This window comes from Crocuta crocuta, unplaced genomic scaffold (assembly GCF_008692635.1).
Source record: "Crocuta crocuta isolate KB4526 unplaced genomic scaffold, BGI_CrCroc_1.0 scaffold267, whole genome shotgun sequence".
In the NCBI taxonomy this organism is placed as follows: domain Eukaryota; kingdom Metazoa; phylum Chordata; class Mammalia; order Carnivora; family Hyaenidae; genus Crocuta; species Crocuta crocuta.
In genome coordinates this window covers 1,723,142-1,740,747 of record NW_027531899.1, presented here as the reverse complement: position 1 = coordinate 1,740,747, position 17,606 = coordinate 1,723,142, and the positions used below count along the sequence as shown (strand labels likewise).

At 57.0% G+C, this 17,606-nt stretch overlaps 1 protein-coding gene and 1 non-coding gene across 3 annotated transcripts in view; both read left to right on the top strand.

The window, feature by feature from the left end:
- The window catches only part of ACTN4 (actinin alpha 4), a 68,672-nt gene that overhangs the window by 30,948 nt on the left and 20,118 nt on the right, over positions 1 to 17,606 (top strand). For both annotated transcript variants that reach the window (XM_077773877.1, XM_077773876.1), the window contains exons 2-5: positions 12,229 to 12,343; positions 12,579 to 12,698; positions 16,141 to 16,227; positions 17,114 to 17,201. In XM_077773877.1, coding sequence (XP_077630003.1) covers positions 12,229 to 12,343; positions 12,579 to 12,698; positions 16,141 to 16,227; positions 17,114 to 17,201 — 410 coding nt within the window. The remainder of the gene's footprint in view (positions 1 to 12,228; positions 12,344 to 12,578; positions 12,699 to 16,140; positions 16,228 to 17,113; positions 17,202 to 17,606) is intronic.
- TRNAE-UUC (transfer RNA glutamic acid (anticodon UUC)) lies at positions 15,375 to 15,459 on the top strand. The gene has a single exon. It is a non-coding gene; the product is annotated as a tRNA-Glu (tRNA).

Below are 17,606 nucleotides of genomic sequence, written 5' to 3'. Positions count from 1 at the left end.
TTGAGGATGATTTCTTAACCCACAGAAAGTGTGTCCCCCACCCCCGCCAGCACAGCGCCAGGAAGTAGAGCTAGAGCCTGCTCACATGGGCTCAGGGCTGGAGGGCCTAACTCTGAACACCACCAACCACCTCCTGGCAGACTCCAGACGCTGAGCCAGGAGTCTCTGGTCTGAGGCACCTCCCAGATTGACGGGGGACTCGTTCCCTCTCTCACCCAGGACTCGCTAAGCCCCTGTTCGGTGCCAGCCCCAAAGAGGAGTCGCCCTGCGCCACAGCAGAGGGTGGGCAGGCTGACGAGTCCCCAGCACCTCCGTGGGCCGCCTGCCAGGGTTGGTCCCCTCGGATGAGAGAACTTGATCATGCAGCTAAATGCCCTATATTCTCGTGGCCTGCTTCTCAAAGGGATTGTCTTACTCCCAGGCCTGAGAGTGGGAAGCCGGTGGGACAGAGCGCCCGTGACACAGGTGTATGCCCGCGAGCGCCGCCCCGGGCTCTGGTTTCCCCTGCTGTATCAAGAGCACAGATTTCCAGACCAATCCAGTTCTGCCCTAGTCGTGTCACCCATCCCCAGACACCCCTCCCTGCCTTCACTGGAGGAGAAGAGAATGATCGGTGGACCATTAAATCAGAACGTTCCAAAGCAAGAAAAAGGAAAAAAGAACACCAAGGAGGAGTTTCGTTGTCAAAAAGCGAAACCTGCGCCACTGTTAGAAATCATTTGTAGGCCCAGCAGGATGGCCCTTCTGCCACCAAGGCCTGGTTTGTGGGTCACGTAAGCTCCAACAGGAAGCAGGCTGTTTTGCTAGAAGGCGAACAGAGGGAGAGACGGTGGTGTCTGCCCTCTCCAAATGCCCCTGCCTGCATGCTCTTCCCACTTCTCAGCTCTGTTGGGGCGTTGGGGTGGGCGTCAGTGGCTCAGGGCAGGAGTAGCGCTTGCCTGAACGACAGTGGGTCCCCTCAGCGCCCCCTCTGACTTTTTCTCCTCACAAACCAGGTACCTGTTGCCTGGACAAGCGAGCTCACAAGCGGAGGTGCCCGTGCCAGGACGTCAGCTCTAGAGGCTGGTTTTCTTAGGCACCCGTCAGGGCTCCACACTGCACGGCCTTGGGGCCAGAACTGGCTCGCTTGGCTATCTTTTTGAAGGATCAAAGTTTAAACCAGACGATCTTTAATCTCCCTTCCTACCCCGAAACCTGAGCTCAGCTGTAGGCCATTGAAAGTAAATGGGGTTTTTGTAGCTCAGACTCCCTGTTCTCCAGGTGAAGGGCCCCTGTGCCTGATCGTTTCACAGCAAAATGCCACATTAGGCCAGAGGAGGCGGAGGGCATGTCCCCAGTCTCTGCTGCTGCCCTAATTTTAAAACTGCCTTTGGGGAGTGGAAGTTTTCTCTTTTAAAGGTAGCTATTTCAGGTAGGCCTCACCCATCTCTTCTTCCTACTAAAAAGCTTTCTTCTGAGAGCTGAGCACTGCCTTCTACCTCTACCCTGTGGTCCTCACCTTCCTTTAGTTCAGACCCTTACCTCTCTGTGTATTCTCTGTGGGGAGGGCGGTCTCTTCTCTCACGGGGAGGACCCAGTTCTTTGGAGTGTAATCTGAGTAGCTTTGGGTTGGTTGGCTGGCTGGTTGGTTGGTTGGTTGGTTTTCCATGTGTGGCATAGCTCCTGAAAAGGTCTTCTTGAGCATAGGGCACCTCCCTACCCGGGGCTGCTTACCCACTGCTTCTCTGGGATCTTTTCTAGCTCCACGCCCAGGTCAGTCTAACAGATCCAAGGGCTGCCTTGTTCTAACTGGGCCTCATGTTCCTCACTTATAGATGAGTTAAGTTAGAGTGGTGCTTCTCAACCCTGGCGACATGTTAGGCTCAATTGGTGAGCTTCCTGACTTGTTGCTCAGGACCCACCTCCAGGTCCTTCATTAGGCCTGAGGTGAAGTTTAGGGATTATTATGAAACTCTGAGGTCCCATATATTTATTGTCCATTGATTTCCAGCAAGAGTAAAAGACATGTTCAGTGGGGAAAGAGTAGCTTTTCAATAAATAGTGCCAAGACAGCTGGATATCCACATGCGAATAATGGAGTTGGACCCCTACCTCACACCATATACAAAATAAGTCCAGCTGGATCTAACATCTAAACATAAGAACTAAAACTATAAAATTTAGAAGAAAATATAGGCATAAATCTTTGTCACCTTGGGGGCACCTGGGTGGCTCAGTCGGTTAAGTGTCCAACTCTTGATTTCAGCTCAGGTCACGATCTCACAGTTGTGAGATTGAGTCCTGCGTCAGGCTCCGTACAGAGTATAGAGCCTACTTAAGATTCTCTCCCTCTGTTCTTCCCCTGCTTGCGCGTACATGCGTGTGCTCTATAAAAAAAAAAATCATAAGTAAAAAATTAAAAAAACCTTTGATCTTGGATTAGGCTATGGTTTATTAGATAGGATACCAAAAACAAGCAACCAAAGAAAAATAATTCTATTAGACTTAGTGAAAATTAAAAACTTTTCTTTTTGCTTCAAAGGACACTCAGAAAGTAGAAGTAAAAAGATAATCCTCAGAATGGGAGAGAATATTTACAAATCATATATCTCATAAGAGTTTAGTGTTCAGAATATGTAAAAGAACTCCTGCGATATGACAATGAAAAGACAAATAACTAGCTAAAAAATGGACTGGAAGACATATTTTCCAAAGAGGTTCATTCAAATAATCAATATGTACATGAAAAGATGCTCAACATCATTAGTTATTAAGGGAATGCAATTTAAACCACCATGACACACCACCTCACACCCACTAGGATGACTGTAACCAAAAAGTCAGGTAATAACTATTGTTGGCAAGGATGTGGAAAAATTGGAACCCTCATATGTTGCTGATGGGAATGTAAAGCGGTGAAGCCTCTTTGGGAAGCACCCTGGTACTTCCCCAAATGATTGAACATGGAGTTGCCATAGGACCCAGCAGTTAGACTCCTAGGTAACACATCGGCGTTGAAGTTTATCCTTGAATGTTCATAGCAGCATTATTCAGAATAGCATAAGTAGGAAGACCCAAATGTCCATCAACTTGAGAATGAATGGATAAACAAAATACAAGCCACCCATATAATAGAGTATCACTCAGACAAGAAATAATGAAGCGCTGATACGTGCTATAACATGGATTAACCTGCAAAACACACTGAATGAAAGAAGCCAGACCCAAAGGCTACATACTGTATAATTCCAGTTATATGAAATGTCCATAAAAGGCAAACACATGGAGACAGAAAGTAGATTAGGAGTTGCCAGGAGCTAGCAGGAAGGTGAAATAGGGAGTGCTCACAGTTCTGGGGTGATGAAAATGGCCTGGAATTAGATAGTGGTGATCATTGTACAGCCTCATGAATAAATTAAAACTCCCTGGTTCTTATACTTTAAAAGGGTGAGTTTTATGGTATGTGAATTATACCTCAGTTTTTAAAAATTGGCTCTCGAAACTGTGCACTTGATTAAAAAGAATACATGCATACCTATGATACCCAATTCTGCTTCCATATCGCATTAGTTATCTACTGCTGGGTAGCAAATTGCCTCAAAGCCTAGTGGCTTAAAGCAATATTCATTGTCTTAAAAACTGAGAGAGAGAGAGAGAGCGGGACGCCTGGGTGGCTCAGTCGGTTAAACGTCTGACTTCAGCTCAGGTCATGATCTCACAGTTCATAGGTTCCAGCCCCGCGTCGGGCTCTGTGCTGACATCTAGCTCAGAGCCTGGAGCCTGTTTCGGATTCTGTGTCTCCCTCTCTCTCTGACCCTCCCCTGCTTGCGCTGTCTCTCTCTCTCTCTCTCTCTCAGAAATAAATAAAACATTTAAAAAATTTTTAAAAAATAGAAAAAAAACAAAAACTAGATGAGCTTGCAGGTAATTCTAATGTACAGTCAGGGTCGAGGACCTCTGGGCCTCAAGGATCTTGGGAAGCATGGAAAACCAGGTCTGATCGTTATATTCTTTTACTCATTTGGTAGTTGCGTGGCCAGGCTGGGTGGGGGAGGTGGTTTGGGGGAAGACTGCTTTGTGTCAGCCTCGAGAGCGTAGCCAGCAGTACTGGGGTGGGGGTGGGGGGGTGGCTTCGCCCCTTTGGAACAGGAATAACACAGTAATGAATGGAATATCTCCTGATCACACACTCTCTGCAGGCTGTGCGTATTGCCCTGTTGAATGCTCTCATCGTGTCTGTTACCCTCATTTTACAAAGGAGCAAACTGAAGCTGAAATAGATGACCTCTGTTTTCTAAGGCCACGCCCGGTAAGTGACCAGGCAAGGATTTGAACCCATGTTTGAGATTCGAGGACCCTTGCTCTGGAGCACCGTGCCACCCTGTCCTCTCCTCAGCCTGCCTCGTGCGTCGCCCGCTGCTACCCACCGCCTAGGCCCCGCCCTTAAACCAGGGTCTCTGCTAGTCCAGTGGCCTTGATGCCGCAGTGAACGAGGCTCCTGAGGGCTCCGTCCTTCTGTTGGAGGGGCAGGCCGCCAGCAGCGGCTTCCCTGGCTTGGGTGTGGAAAATCTGCAGCTCCGGGATTTATTTTCTGTGAACTTTTGAAAGCAAGCAGTTTTAGCCCTAAAACTTGGGACTCTCACCAGTATAAAACGGGGTTAGAAACCATGAAGTCATAAATGACTAGACATGAGAAGCCCTAAAAACATTCGAATCATTGTAGGATTTACTGAGCACCGACTGTGCAAGGCGCAGTGGGTCCTGCAGTGGACTGGGCTCAGCCGCCATCAAGATTATGGTTCGCTTGGGAAGGAGACTGCTTCTCCACAAAGGACCTCGTTTCTGAGAGTAATAAGTACAATGCATATGACCCACCAGAGTAAAGTGATTGCACGGGGCAGATGTCAGGAGCAGGGAAGACCTGGGGTGATGTCATCCGCAGGAAGTCCTGAGTGATGGCAAATAACTGGCCCTGTAAAGACCTACAAGAAAGTCTTAAGCCAGTGCTTGTCACGAGGTAGGAACCACATGCAGGCCAGTCTGTTGGAGTGACAACATGCACGTGTTCTGGTGCATTGGCCGAGGCAGGAACGTTGGCTGCCGGGGAGGGGGTGTGGGGGAAGGCGGGTTTCTGGATGGACACGCAGGACCTTTGGAATGCTCACTACTCCACTCTGCGGTATTTATACCTCTCCTCTGACTGGGAAGGCAGAGCTTTTTCATGTAGGCTGAGAAAAGTCCGAATAAGGCAGCGTCAGGCCAGGACATAAGCAGCATTCCATATTTCCCTGTAATTGCTTTCGAATTAGGCTATGTCGTCATGGGGCAGGCACACACCATGCTTGCCCTGCCCCTGCTGGCTGTGGGTTTGAGTCTGGGGCGGGCATCTCATGGGGTCCCCCGTGCTGCGAAACCACCAGCCTCAGTTTCCCGTGCTGGCGGGGCTGCATCCGTCTGCATTGTGGCCATGTTATCATGACCAGTTCATTTTCTGTCCTCAGCCTGCTCCCTGGATTCTGTCCCCTCCGGATCTGGTAAAGGCAGTGGGTCTTCAAAGATCGTGCTCAATCTCAGAACCATCCAGAGGCTCACAGGTTCCCTGGCTGCCTGGATGGTCCATACAGATGTTGCCAGGGTGATTGCCCTTTTGCCTGAGCCACTGGGAACCCAGATTCCCTTCAGCTGAGCTGTGGGGCCCAGAAAGGGCCTTTATGGTTAGTGTTGAAGCCCAGGGGTCAAGGGAGCAGTTTCTGCTTTCAGGAACAGAGAAGATGCCCCACTGGGGCCAGGCCTCGTCTGCAGCCTGGCAGTGGCCAGGCAGATGGGCGATAAGAAGGCTGGGTGCCTATCCTAGGAATAAATAGCCGTCCTTCCCTTGTGTCCAAGCCCCAGACACCCTTCCTGAGGACCCGCGGAAGCAGGAACCATGGGCAGCATCAGAGGCCACAGCAGGCAAGGTGGGAGTTCAGGAGGTGGGACGGCGCCCTCCCCCTCCAGGCAGCTGATGCCCCAGCGGAGCGGCAAACCCAACACGGTATTGCAGAGACGAGGTTTGAAAACTCCCAGCACCGTGGGAAGCCCGGTCTTGCCTCCGTGTACCCGGGGGAATTTGCCGTGACCGATTCCAGTCAGTCCTGGGCCTCGTGGGTCAGGCTCTTGGCCTGTGCCGTCCCGCTCAGGGGGTGGGCGGTGCACACGGCGGAAGGCGGGGAATGCGGTGTGAGGCAGCAAAGGGTTTTTCCTAAAATTTTGTTAAGCGTGGAGCCCATGGAGTCCACATGCGAGCATCTGCCGCATGAGTAGAAGTGGTGCAGCCTCCAACCCTGGTCCGGGAGCCCTGCTTGCCAGGGCCCATAATCGAAGCCAGCACGCCCGCCCCCGCTAGGGGACTTGGCCGAGCCTGTTTCCAGACCCAGACTGACTTTGCAAGAGACTCCCTTTCTTCTGGGTTTAGTGGAATTCCAGCTTCCAACAGACGTTTCCCTCCACACCACCCCCTTCAGTACTACAACCGTGTTTTGTAACAGGAAGTCGTTGAGAAGAGGGAAGGAGTTTTTTCAGCTGGGTCGGCTGCATCCCGCCGGGACCCTTGCCTCTCATACTCACCGTCACTCTGCCCACTGGACCGCCGCTGCGTTGCTCTGTGCCTTGGGATGTTTACTTGTATTCAGTATGGGCCGAGTAGACAGGGTTTACCTCTTGGGGACCGGACAGGGCAGGGGAGGGAGTCATCGATGAATGGCTCATTAAAGCCCCCTGCTGCCACATTCCTGGCCGCTTAGGTCACCTCCCGAACAATATCCATCATTCATTCACCCAGCCGCCCCACATCCTGGCCACTGGGAGGGGTCCTTGTGACACAGGAAGGACTTTATGACCAGGGATGGTCTCCTCTCCCTCCCCCCACGTATGGAGTGACAAAGCAGAAACCGCCCAGGGGCCCCTCTGAAGCTTGCCTTTGCTGGTGCACTGTGGCACTGGGAGTGGTGGCACTGGGAGTGGTGGCCGGGTCCCCAAGGCTCCTCTTTCTCTTCCGCCCGCCCTTCCCCTCCCCCACTCACACCCGGGGCTATTTTCGCACCAGAGAAAGATCTTGAACAGGCTGCCAGTGTACAGAGGCAGGTTCTGAAGCCTCTTCTCTGTGGTTTTTTTCATGTGTGCTTTCAAAGACAGTCGCATCCTTCCTTCCTCCCTAGCTAGGCCAGGGCTGGGCGCAGGCTCCCTTCTCACAGCGGCAGGGACGCCCCTGGCTCGTTTTCCCTGCCTCACCGAGGTCCAGGCCACCCTTCGAGACGTAGGCGAGTGTTGGAGGCACAGCTCTGCCCGGTGGCCTCGCTTTGTGCGCTCCCTTCCAACGTGGGGGCTGAGGTGGGGCCGGGACCCTTCGTAACTCCGCTCTGCTGGCTCTGCTGTGCCAAGCTGGTACCCGGTGTCCTGCTCCTGCCTTGTGGATGAGCAGCCGCCCCGTGTTTGGAACTGTTGACAAGCTCTGTGACCTTGGGCGAGTCCCTTACCCTTCCCCGCCTCAGCTTCCTCGTCTGTAAAATGGAGATGATAATTTTACATGATCGTGAGGTTGGAGGTTTTAAAGGGTCACTATGTATAAATAGTAGGAACCAGTAATTAGCAGTTATTGCATAATTACCTTTAGCTCCCCTCCCCCACCAGAATGTAAATCCTGCGTCTGTTTCCCTTCTTCCTGTGCCCGGTGCCTAATAGGGGTTCCCGGTGGAATCAACCAGGTAGATCCATGGAGCGCCTGAAGACAGGGCCACTGCTCCGAGTCCGTGCTACCACGAACACGGCCCTAGCGATAAAGCCCAGCCCAGCTCAATGCCTTGTGCCTTTTCCTGCTGCCACAGAGTGCGGGTGGCTCTGGACACTGCCCACACCCCCCAGTGAAACAGAACCCCCGGGCTTGTCTTCCTCAGTCACGACAGTTGGTATCTCCAGCACGGCTCCTCTGCCTTCCTCCCACTGCTCAGCTTCTCTCAGAGGCTTTTACTGTTTTTTCCCGGTCCTCACACACTGGCCCTTGCCGCCCTCAGCCGGCAGCAGCCAGCGTGACCTTTCGGAGGCCCCGTGAGGTGGGCCCTGCCAGCCTCGTGGCACAGCAAGCCCTGCCTCATTCCCTTTCCCCTCTCCAGCCTCCTGAGGGCCTTTGCACGTGCTGCTCCTGTCACCTGGAAAGTCTCCCTTAGTTTTTGTCTTAACTCATTCTCAGTCCTGCCAGAGTGGGGGAATTGCCTCCCTGGGGAAACTCCCCCGTGTCTGCCCCTGCTTAGATCAGGGGCTTGCCTGCTGAGCGCTCCTTAGCCCCCTCTCTAGGGCTGGCGGGAGAGAGGGCACAGGCCAGGACCTCGCAGCAGGGCCTCGGGGCTCAGAGTACCTGCCTTTAAGTCCAGCTCTATAACTTGCCAGGCGCGTGACTCCCTGTGGTCAGGTCACAGCACCCGTCCGGCCCTCGGCTTCCTCATCTGTAAAATGGGGCAGTGGTGGTCCTGCCCCACAAGGTAGTGATGCAGATGAGAGAAGTTAATACGTAACAAAGTGCCTCGAACAGTGCCCGGCACGTAGTGAGCTCTGCAGACATGTCTGCGCCGGCCATCACTCTTACTTTTCCTGTGGGTGTCACTTCTGTAGCCGAGTGGTCACTTGATTACGGAGATCCTCTCCCTGTTCGGACTGGGCGCTCCGTGAGAGTGCAGGCTGTGTCCACTTCTGCTCACTCCCGTGTCCTTGGCACAGGACCTGGCCCGGGGTCGGCCCCCAGCAAGTGCTTGTCAAGGGAATGGACGTGTTCCAGCCCCACAGGGGCCCGGGGCGTGCGGAGCAGTGGGACCTGTTGGCGGTTGGGCTCCGTGGCTCACGTCACACTCTGAGGACTTTGCACGGCGCAGGGCGGTGTGGTGGGCGCACGAGGCCTCTGTCTGTTGAAACCACCCTCCACTCTGTCCCCCACAGCTTAGCCTACGCTGGGTGGGGAGAGGAAGTGGGTGAGTAGAGAGTTATTCTTGTGACCAGCTAGGAAAAACGGGATGTTTCGTGTCCTGTTAGCACCGCAGCTCCTGCTCCCCAGCCGCTGCTTGAGGAAGGGGTGGTCTTGGGTTGACCCGTGCCCGGAGGGTGGCCTTGCGAGGTCCTGCTCTCCTTGTCCGTGAGCCTCTGCTGTCGGCACACGCCCATCACCTTCCAGGACGAGAAAACAACCAAGCAGGGCATAAGGGTAGGAGGCCCCATTCTGTGTGTGGCCGGCTCAGGAGAGAGCGCTTCGCTCTTGCCACCCGGGCCAGGCCAGGGATGTGCTCCCCAAGCCCTGCCCTGTGTTCTGCGGGGGGCCCTGCCTGCTTCCCGCGACGGAGACAGAAGTACAGGCCACAGGGACCACTGACTCGGAAACAGGCCTTTTTTTGACCTGTGTGTAATCCCGAGTGCTGACGTAATCTGTGCCGGGCGCAGTCCTAGGCGATTCACTTGCATTACATCGTTCAGTCTTCGTTTAAGCGGAGGGGTTACCGTCCCCGTTTCATCATCAGGGTTATCCTTCTGGCAGGTTGCCTGGCCGGCAGAGGCCAGATCTGAACCAGGTCTGCGTGAGCCCCAAGGCCCAGAGCTCTCACGTGCTCCCCAGGGAAGATGAGCAAAGGATGGGGACGTGTCTGTGAGGAGGGAGAGCCTGAACCCCACGAGGCGGGATTTGTTCGCAGCCTCCACAGGAAGAGGGTTTCCTGAATTTCATTTTGTCTCCCAATCGTGGAGGTGGGGTCAGAGCCTCTGCAGACAGGGCAGCAGCCCCCGTGCACACAGACTGTTCGTTCGGCCTTAATTCTGTGCCAGGCGCCGCGTCAGGTGCTTTAAAGCATCTCCCTCATTTTGTCCTCGCAGCCACTGCAGGACGTCGGGTCTGCCGAGTCCATCCGACAGAAGGACACTGAGGTGTGAGTAGGTCCAGGAGTTGGCATTCAGACCCGGACCCATGCCCTTTGAGAGCCTGTGGGCATCACCCAGGCGGGCTGAGGTGACGGGGGCTGCCATTTAGACACGCTTCTGGCCCTGCCTGCGGTCCCGCGGCCTGTATCTTGGTCCCGGCAGCACCGGAGCACCGAGGGGCTCGCACTCTGGGAACCGCCCTCTTCCGTCCTCACCCTCGGGGTGCGATCGGCCGCTTTGCTCACTGGCATCTTTCAGGTACATGCACGGCCTGCCCCAGCCCGGCCTGCCGCTGCCGGTAGGACGGCTGAGCTGCACACCTCGCCGGCCGGCCGCAGCTGGCCGTGCCCCTCGCGTTACAGCAGCCCGTGAGCTGTGACACGGAGCTCCTGCCCCCTTGCAGCTTGCACACGTGCAGGCGACCTCCAGTAACCCACGAATGACTAGAAGTTGCTGTGGGGAGCTGCGGGGGGCCACGTGGTGGCCGGGGCAGCCGGGGGACAGAGAGCGCACTCTGGGAGCGGTGGCAGGATCTCAGGAGAGGAGATCGGGGGAGGCACTGCGACGACCGGGGACTGCTGTGTACTGAGCACCCGCCACGTGCTCTGCAGGCATCGCCACCGCACCCTCCCGGACCACGTGCCAGATTGGGGGGGGGAGGGCAGGTGTTAGGGAGGTTGGACGACGTGTCCGTGTGCGTAGTGCAGCCAGCAGCCTGGCCCTGGTTTGTCTGAACTCAGGGCTGTGGAGGGGGGCTGGGAACCGAGGCGGGGAAGGCACATTCCTGCTTCCTCAGTGGGAGCACCTGCTCCGTGGCCAGAACTCGGTCGGGGATCAGAGTCGGGTCAGGGTGAGCATGTCGGTGTGGATGTCCCCAAGGAGCTGCCCTTCAGGCTGACTTTGAGGGATCAGCAGGTGCCAGCTCAGGAGAGGCAGAGGTAGGGGACAGGCACCCTGCCTGAGGGGATGGCTCTGCACAGGGTGGGCTGTGTCCCCCATGCAGAGGAACTCTTCGCATCCACCATTTGGGTTTGGAAGAAAACCTCACTGCGTCCTCGCTGTGTGCGGCGTGTTAATTAGGGGGCTCCTTTGTCTGGGAGGGGCCTTGTGTTGTGTCTGAATGAGCAGGAGTGGTGACAGTTGTCAAAACACATGGTGCTCCGCCAGAGGCTGCTTGGAAGCCCCTCGCCCCCCACGTGGCCTCTGGCTCTGCCTGGGCACGGAGCGTGCGCTCGTGTGCACTCCTGGCCCTCTGCCACCTCCAGGCTGGCCCCTGCAGATGGGGGGCGGGGCACGGGGTTCTGTGAGAACCAAGAGCGGGGCGTTTTCCCCAGACCCTGCTGTGGGAGGCTAATTGGGCCGGTTTCCCCAGAAGGTGTCTGGACACGTCCACCTTTAACTGATGGGACACACTTCCTGGGGGCTGGTGTCTGGTGACATGGCCGAGTGGCTGGTGCCCTGTGCTGGATGCTCTGGGTTTGGGGTTGGGGGTTTGGGTTTGTTGTCTGTGGCCCTCTCTACCCGAAAGCATCCTTTCCCCTCCCAGCACCTGCATGCCCTTTGTTCCAGACACTTCCTCAGATATGGCCACCTAACTCTGGTGGGGTGGGTGCCTACCTCCCACGTATCTTCCAGCCTCCTCAAGCCCCCCTGAGATTTGGAAGAGTAGAATGTGGAATGTTCTCCAGGGACTAGAGGGTGTCTGGCCTGTAGGGAAACAGATGAGGCTTGCCCAGGGCTCAGAGGCCCTGTGCTCCTGGCCTTTTAGGGGAGGTGCTTGCTGCCAGGCCACCCAAAACTCCAAGAGAGACTGAGGGGAGGAAACCTTACATTTACAGCAGGTTTTCTCTTCCAACGGCTTTCCTATCTCAGGTCATCTCTGCGCCGGCAACAGCCCCTACCTGAGAGGCAAGGAAGCCAGCACCGACTAGGACCTGTGGCCTCGTCTGCCTGCCTCGTCTGCCTGCTCGGGTTGGGGGAGGTGGTGGAGGGCTCTAGGTGCCTGTGCCAGAGAACGTATGAGTGAGGGCCCTGCGTCTCGTTTCCATACTGGGGCCTGGCGCCCAGGCACATTTGTACAGGTTCTAGTCCGTGCTGTGCCACTTATCATCCGGACAATCATGCGGTGGGTCTCTTAACTGCCCCCAGCCTCAGTTTCCTCAGATTGACTTGCCCAGGTCGCTTAAAGATCAGAAACAGCATATAGGAAGGCCCCATGGTGGACACTGTTGTCCCGGGTCAGGGCTGTGGCCCAGCCCTTTTGCTAGAAAGCCCAGCAGCCGCGCTGACCCTCCAGGCCTCTCTGCCCTGCTTCCCCAGACGTTCACAGCCTGGTGCAACTCCCACCTGAGGAAGGCCGGCACGCAGATCGAGAACATCGATGAGGACTTTCGAGACGGGCTGAAGCTCATGCTCCTTCTGGAGGTCATTTCAGGTGAGGCTCCTGTCCAGCAGTACCACCCGCACCCGGAGCAGGTCCCGGGGACCCGGCCCACCTTGGCTGTCCCTTCGCTGCTAGGAGGAGAGTGAGGCCGTGAAGGGCTGCACTGCAGCGCACCCAGGCACCAGACAGGGTGGGGGGCGGACAGAGTGCCCTGGTGGCCACTTCTGGAGGGCACAGGACACTAAAGTTTCCCTTTCTCCCCCTCTTCATCGGGTGCGGCTCTCAGGGGAGCGGTTACCTAAGCCAGAGCGGGGCAAGATGAGAGTGCACAAGATCAACAATGTGAACAAGGCGCTGGACTTCATCGCCAGCAAAGGAGTCAAGCTGGTCTCCATCGGGGCAGAAGGTGAGCTGGGAAGGGGCAACTCAGTCCTTGATCTGAGGCTCGGAGCCTCGGCTCTGGGCTCTGAGCAGGAGTTGTGTGGGCAGCAGAGAGAGCACTTTGGGGATGAGCCCTTGGGGGGGTAAAGCCCCAGTGTGTATCCAGCAGAGCCACAGTGGCGGCCCTCATGCGATCGTTGGGCCCCCAAGCTCCCCCTCCCCTCCGCACGCAGAGCAATCTGTCTAACACTCGGGAAGCCGGCGCCCGATTCCCTGTAGGGCAGGCCTCTTCTACAGGGCAGGAATGGCCTTGCCCTGGACCCTGGACCCTTCACTGGCCCTTGTGCTGGGCCTCAGAAACACTGACAGACACGTGACCTGGCGTCCCGGTGCCTGGAGCACCTTTGCCCTTTGGCCCTGCCTGGTATCTGTGGAGATCTCGGGGGAGGACGTTTGAGGCCCAGTGTCAGGGCTCTGGGGTGGGAAGTGCAAGTCCGAAGGTCAGTAACCAGACTTTTCTGGCTGCCTGGCCTGAGAGAGTTGGGCCCCTGACTGGATACCCAGGGCCCTCTGTGCCCCGTGGGGACACCTAGCACTGCCATCCTTCGTTCTAGACCTTTCCGCTAAAGCAGCAGCATACTGTTCCCCCAGCAGCCGGCTCGTCCTTAGCTCACGGGTCCTTTTGGAGACGAGGCGCGGCCTGATGGAGCCCAGAAGCTCCCCGTCAGATTGCACTCACAGAGTCAGCTCATCAGAGCAGGATTTCCTACACCCTGACATCCATGTTGCCCCAGCTTCTAGAAAAACAAAGAAAACTAATTGCTGTTAATGACAGGGCTCTGAGAGGTTGGCCAAGACTCTAGGCCAGAGTGTGTGTGCCGAGTTCCAAAGCTCTGCCCCCTCCTGGGACCTCAGGGAGGGGCGCCAAGCGTCACATACCATGGTTGGGGTGGTTGGTGTTTGTTTAAAAAAATCAAAACCCCAAAATCAGTCGGCCCTTCAAACTTTCTGTCCTTGCACGGATCTTTCTCCTGGCTCCGCTCCAGCCTTCTGCTTCTCACAGCTGCATTTATTTTGCTCAAATGCTAGCCCATAAATACAGGAGGGGTTAGAGGAGGGACCCGGTGGCATGCATCCGTTTTCACTTGGAGAAAAACTTTGTCTAAAAATGTTCTCCCTTCATGCCCGAGTTGGTTCACTCCCAGCCCCTGTGGCCACCAGGCCCTGGGAGAAAGCCGGAGAGTAGCCTGCCGGAGGCGCCCCGGGGGTTCAGAACACCTGAGAGCTGCCGCCTGCCCCCCATCACCCTTCTCTCCACGCGGTCTGGGCCGCAGCCGAAACATGGCTGTCTTGTAGGGGCACAGCTATAGGTCCGGGAAGCAGCTGGTGCACGTGTCACGAGAGAATCCGTCTTCCTCCCTCGGGGAGCCCTCCGAGCTCTCCGTGGCCAGCCTCCCTGTGCGGCCTTCTGGGTGTGGGAGCTGCAGCCGCCTGGCCAGACTGTGTCCCGTCCCTGCTCTTCAGTGCCTGGCACTCGAGAGGAATGCAACATAGGTTGCCTGACGGGGTACCTGCCCTTGCTCCCGGCTGGGGGACTGCCTGGTTTCCAGGGCTGGGTTCTTAGCCCCGGGAAAGGGCCCGACACGCATGGTGTCCTTCCGTCATTGTCCCGCCTCGGGGCAGCGGGCTGTGCTTATTTCCTTCTGGAACTCTCAGGCCAAAAGCCACCCTCTGCCATCAACCTGTGGCTTCTAGGGGGCGGAGGGAGCTTCTCCTTCTCCCTCGTGGCTAATCGGCCCCACCGTTTCCTGTCCAGTGAGTCCTTGGGGAAGGCCGGGCCCTGTCCTCTGGGTGATGGCTCTGCCTCCTTTCCAAATCAAGCCCACCCTGGAGTTTTCTGTTCTCGAGGGTCAGTGAGCAAGGTCTTTTTTCCTGCACCTGCTATGCTGAGACGTCGGGGGGCGGAAGGCATTAGAGGCCTGCAGAGGCACGTCTGGCTGGCAGACCAGGGCTGAGGCCGCGGGCACTTCTCCCCGCAGTAGACACATGGCGCCCTGAGCATTGCCAAGATGAGTTTTCTCTAAGCTGCTGCAGCTGAAGGGCGTGTGGTGCAGACCCTTGCAGCGCCCCCAGACGTTTGAGAGAGTAGCTGTCCAGTTAGTGAAGAAAGCGTGTACGTCCCCGGCTGGGCCTGTGGCCCGCTCTCCCTGCCCCGCGTCGTCCTGCCCTTCACAGGGGTGGGGCCGGGTAGCAGGCAGTGTTCTCGAAGGCAGGCGGTGAACAAAACCAGCACATACGTGGTCACAAATGATGGGCAGCATGTGAGGGGCAGAACAGGGTGCCTGCGAGAGGGGGGCACCGGGCTGGCACCTTCGGATTGGTAATGGGGGGAGACATTTTGGAGAGGTGACAGCAGAGGTTTAGAGGATGGGAGGGACGGCCACCTGAGGAGAGGGGGCCTGAGGAGAGAGGGTCATGGCACACTTTGTGGGTGACCAAAGGTGTGAGGTCCTGATAGCAAGAAACCTGGCTCGCCAGAATGACACGGCCAGCGTATTGTGGGCAGTTAGGGGCTGGCTCACCCGGGGCAGGACTTGCAGGTGGGATTTGAGAACACGGGCTTCATTTTCGATGTTGTAGGGCTGCGGGCAGGTGAGTGGCACAAATCTGATGCACCTTTTAAAGTGACCACCCTGGGGGCGCCTGGGTGGCTTAGTCGGTTAAGCATCTGACTTTCGCTTAGGTCGTGATCTCGCGGCTCGTGGGTTCGAGCCCCACGTCGGGCTCTGTGCTGACTGCCAGCTCAGAGCCTGGACGCTGTTTCGGAGTCTGTGTCTCCCTCTCTCTCTGACCCTCCCCTGCTCATGCTGTCTCTCTCTCTCTCTCTCTCTCTCCTAGAAATAAATAAAACATTAAAAAAAATAAAAATAAAAAAATAAGGTGACCATCCTGGCTGCTGTGTGGAAGTGTATGGTACGGGGCACGGAGGAGGCAGTGTGTCGAGCTCGGGGGTTGGAGGGGAGACCACGGTGGCCTGGACAGAGGCGGCAGCAGTGAGGTTGGAAGAAAGCAGACAGGTTCTCAATAGGAGTACAGCACGCACCCGCCAGTGGGGAGACATGCCCTTGACCGTGTGAGGGGTGCAGACAGGAGGCTGCAAATGCAGGCCCGGTGCCTGGGAGGTCGTCAGGGAGGAGCCATCTTTGGGGCTGGGCAAAGGAATGAGCCGGCTGGGTGAGAGTAAGCCTGTGTGGGGACAGCATGTGTGCAGAGGTCCACAGGTGCCGGGCAGCAGAAGGTTTTGGGGACAGCGCTTCCCAGCGCTCAGGCTGCGTCTCCCAGGGAGGTGGCGGACAGGCCTGGGTGGCCCCCGTTGGACGATCGGAGCCGGTCTCTGCATAGAGCCGGAGAGAGTCCCCTCTGGTTTCAGCAAGCTTCTCACCCTCTGCCCCCTTCCATGCATGCAGAGATTGTGGACGGCAACGCAAAGATGACCCTGGGCATGATCTGGACCATCATCCTCAGGTTCGCCATCCAGGACATCTCTGTGGAAGGTGAGAGCCTTTTCTCCCCGCCCGGGTCCTGTCCAGGCCGGGGTGTGCTAGGCGGTGGTCTGGCGGTGCTGTCTTCATGCTTGAGGCTCTCGCGTGTTTCCCGGCCTCACTCGCAGGCAAGGCTGGTTCATGAGATCTGGCCTGGGCTGTGGGTGAGGGGCCCCCAGCCGCTGCCCGGCTCTGGCATCCACCCAGAGCCCTCTGGCCTCCGTGGCTCTGTCTCAGTGGAGCCTCACACAACCCTTGTCAAGTGGGCATGAATGTCCCCATTTTCCAGTCAAGGAGTCTGAGTCACAGAGCAAACTAGCGACAGTCAAGCCTGGCCTGGTTCTTTTGCATTAGCGCCTACGTGTTTCTCTTTGACACCCCCACCCGCAGACCTTTACGTCCGCGACCCTGGGGCCGGTCCCCCTAAGCCCGTGCGTGTGTCATGGCATGAACAAGGTCGTCCCTGCTGGGTGGGGAGGGGATTCCTGCACCAGGCCAGTGGTGACCCTGCCCTCCACACTCCCGGTCTGCGGAGGGCTGAGCCGCCCGTGGGGAGCCGCTGGGCGCCCCAGGCCTGCCCTCACCACCTCCCTGGCCCAGCACTCGGGTCCAAGGCCAGCATTGGGGGCTTGTTTGGCAGTGTGTTCTGGCGGGTAAAGGCGCAGGCTCTGTGGGCAGAGACATGGCGCTGTCCCATCACTGCCACTCCCTGGGGTGGCCCCCCGGCTCCGTGCAGGCCAGCGTTGGGGTCAGCAGAGGCCTGCCGGCCATCTGGAGCAGGGGGAGCCCCTCCTGCCGGCCCTGCTGCTCTTCTGTCTGACTCCTGCACCTGTCTGCCTACGCGGGGCTGTGAAGTGCGAGTTTTGAGCGAGTGCTCCCCGGCCTTGTGTGTTCACAGAAACCTCTGCCAAGGAAGGGCTTCTCCTCTGGTGCCAGAGGAAGACGGCCCCGTACAAGAACGTCAACGTGCAGAACTTCCACATCAGGTGCGTGCACGGCCAGGGCCCCCCAGTCTGCCTCCTCCCCTCATTTCCCCCCAGGAGGGAGGGTGTCCTCCCAGCTGCCCTCCCTCCCTTCCCCTGGTCTGTCCCATGGGTCAGGGCCGGTCCCCTACAGTGGGCCGTCACCCTCCACAGTGGGCCTGTCCCGCTCAGTGGGGCCTTACGCACACAGTGCCCAGCAGGTCTTGGCGGTCCCGGCGGCCGCACTCACTATAAAGTGCCCGCTGCGTGCCAGGCGCTGGTTTACATGTATTTACTCATTCAGCTCTCCCAGCAACCCAGCGAAGCATAGGTCCTGTCACTACCCCATCTCACAGACATGGAAACTGAGGGAGCAGGAGATTATGGGACTTGCCCAAGGTCACACTGACAGTAAGCGCAAGCGCTGGG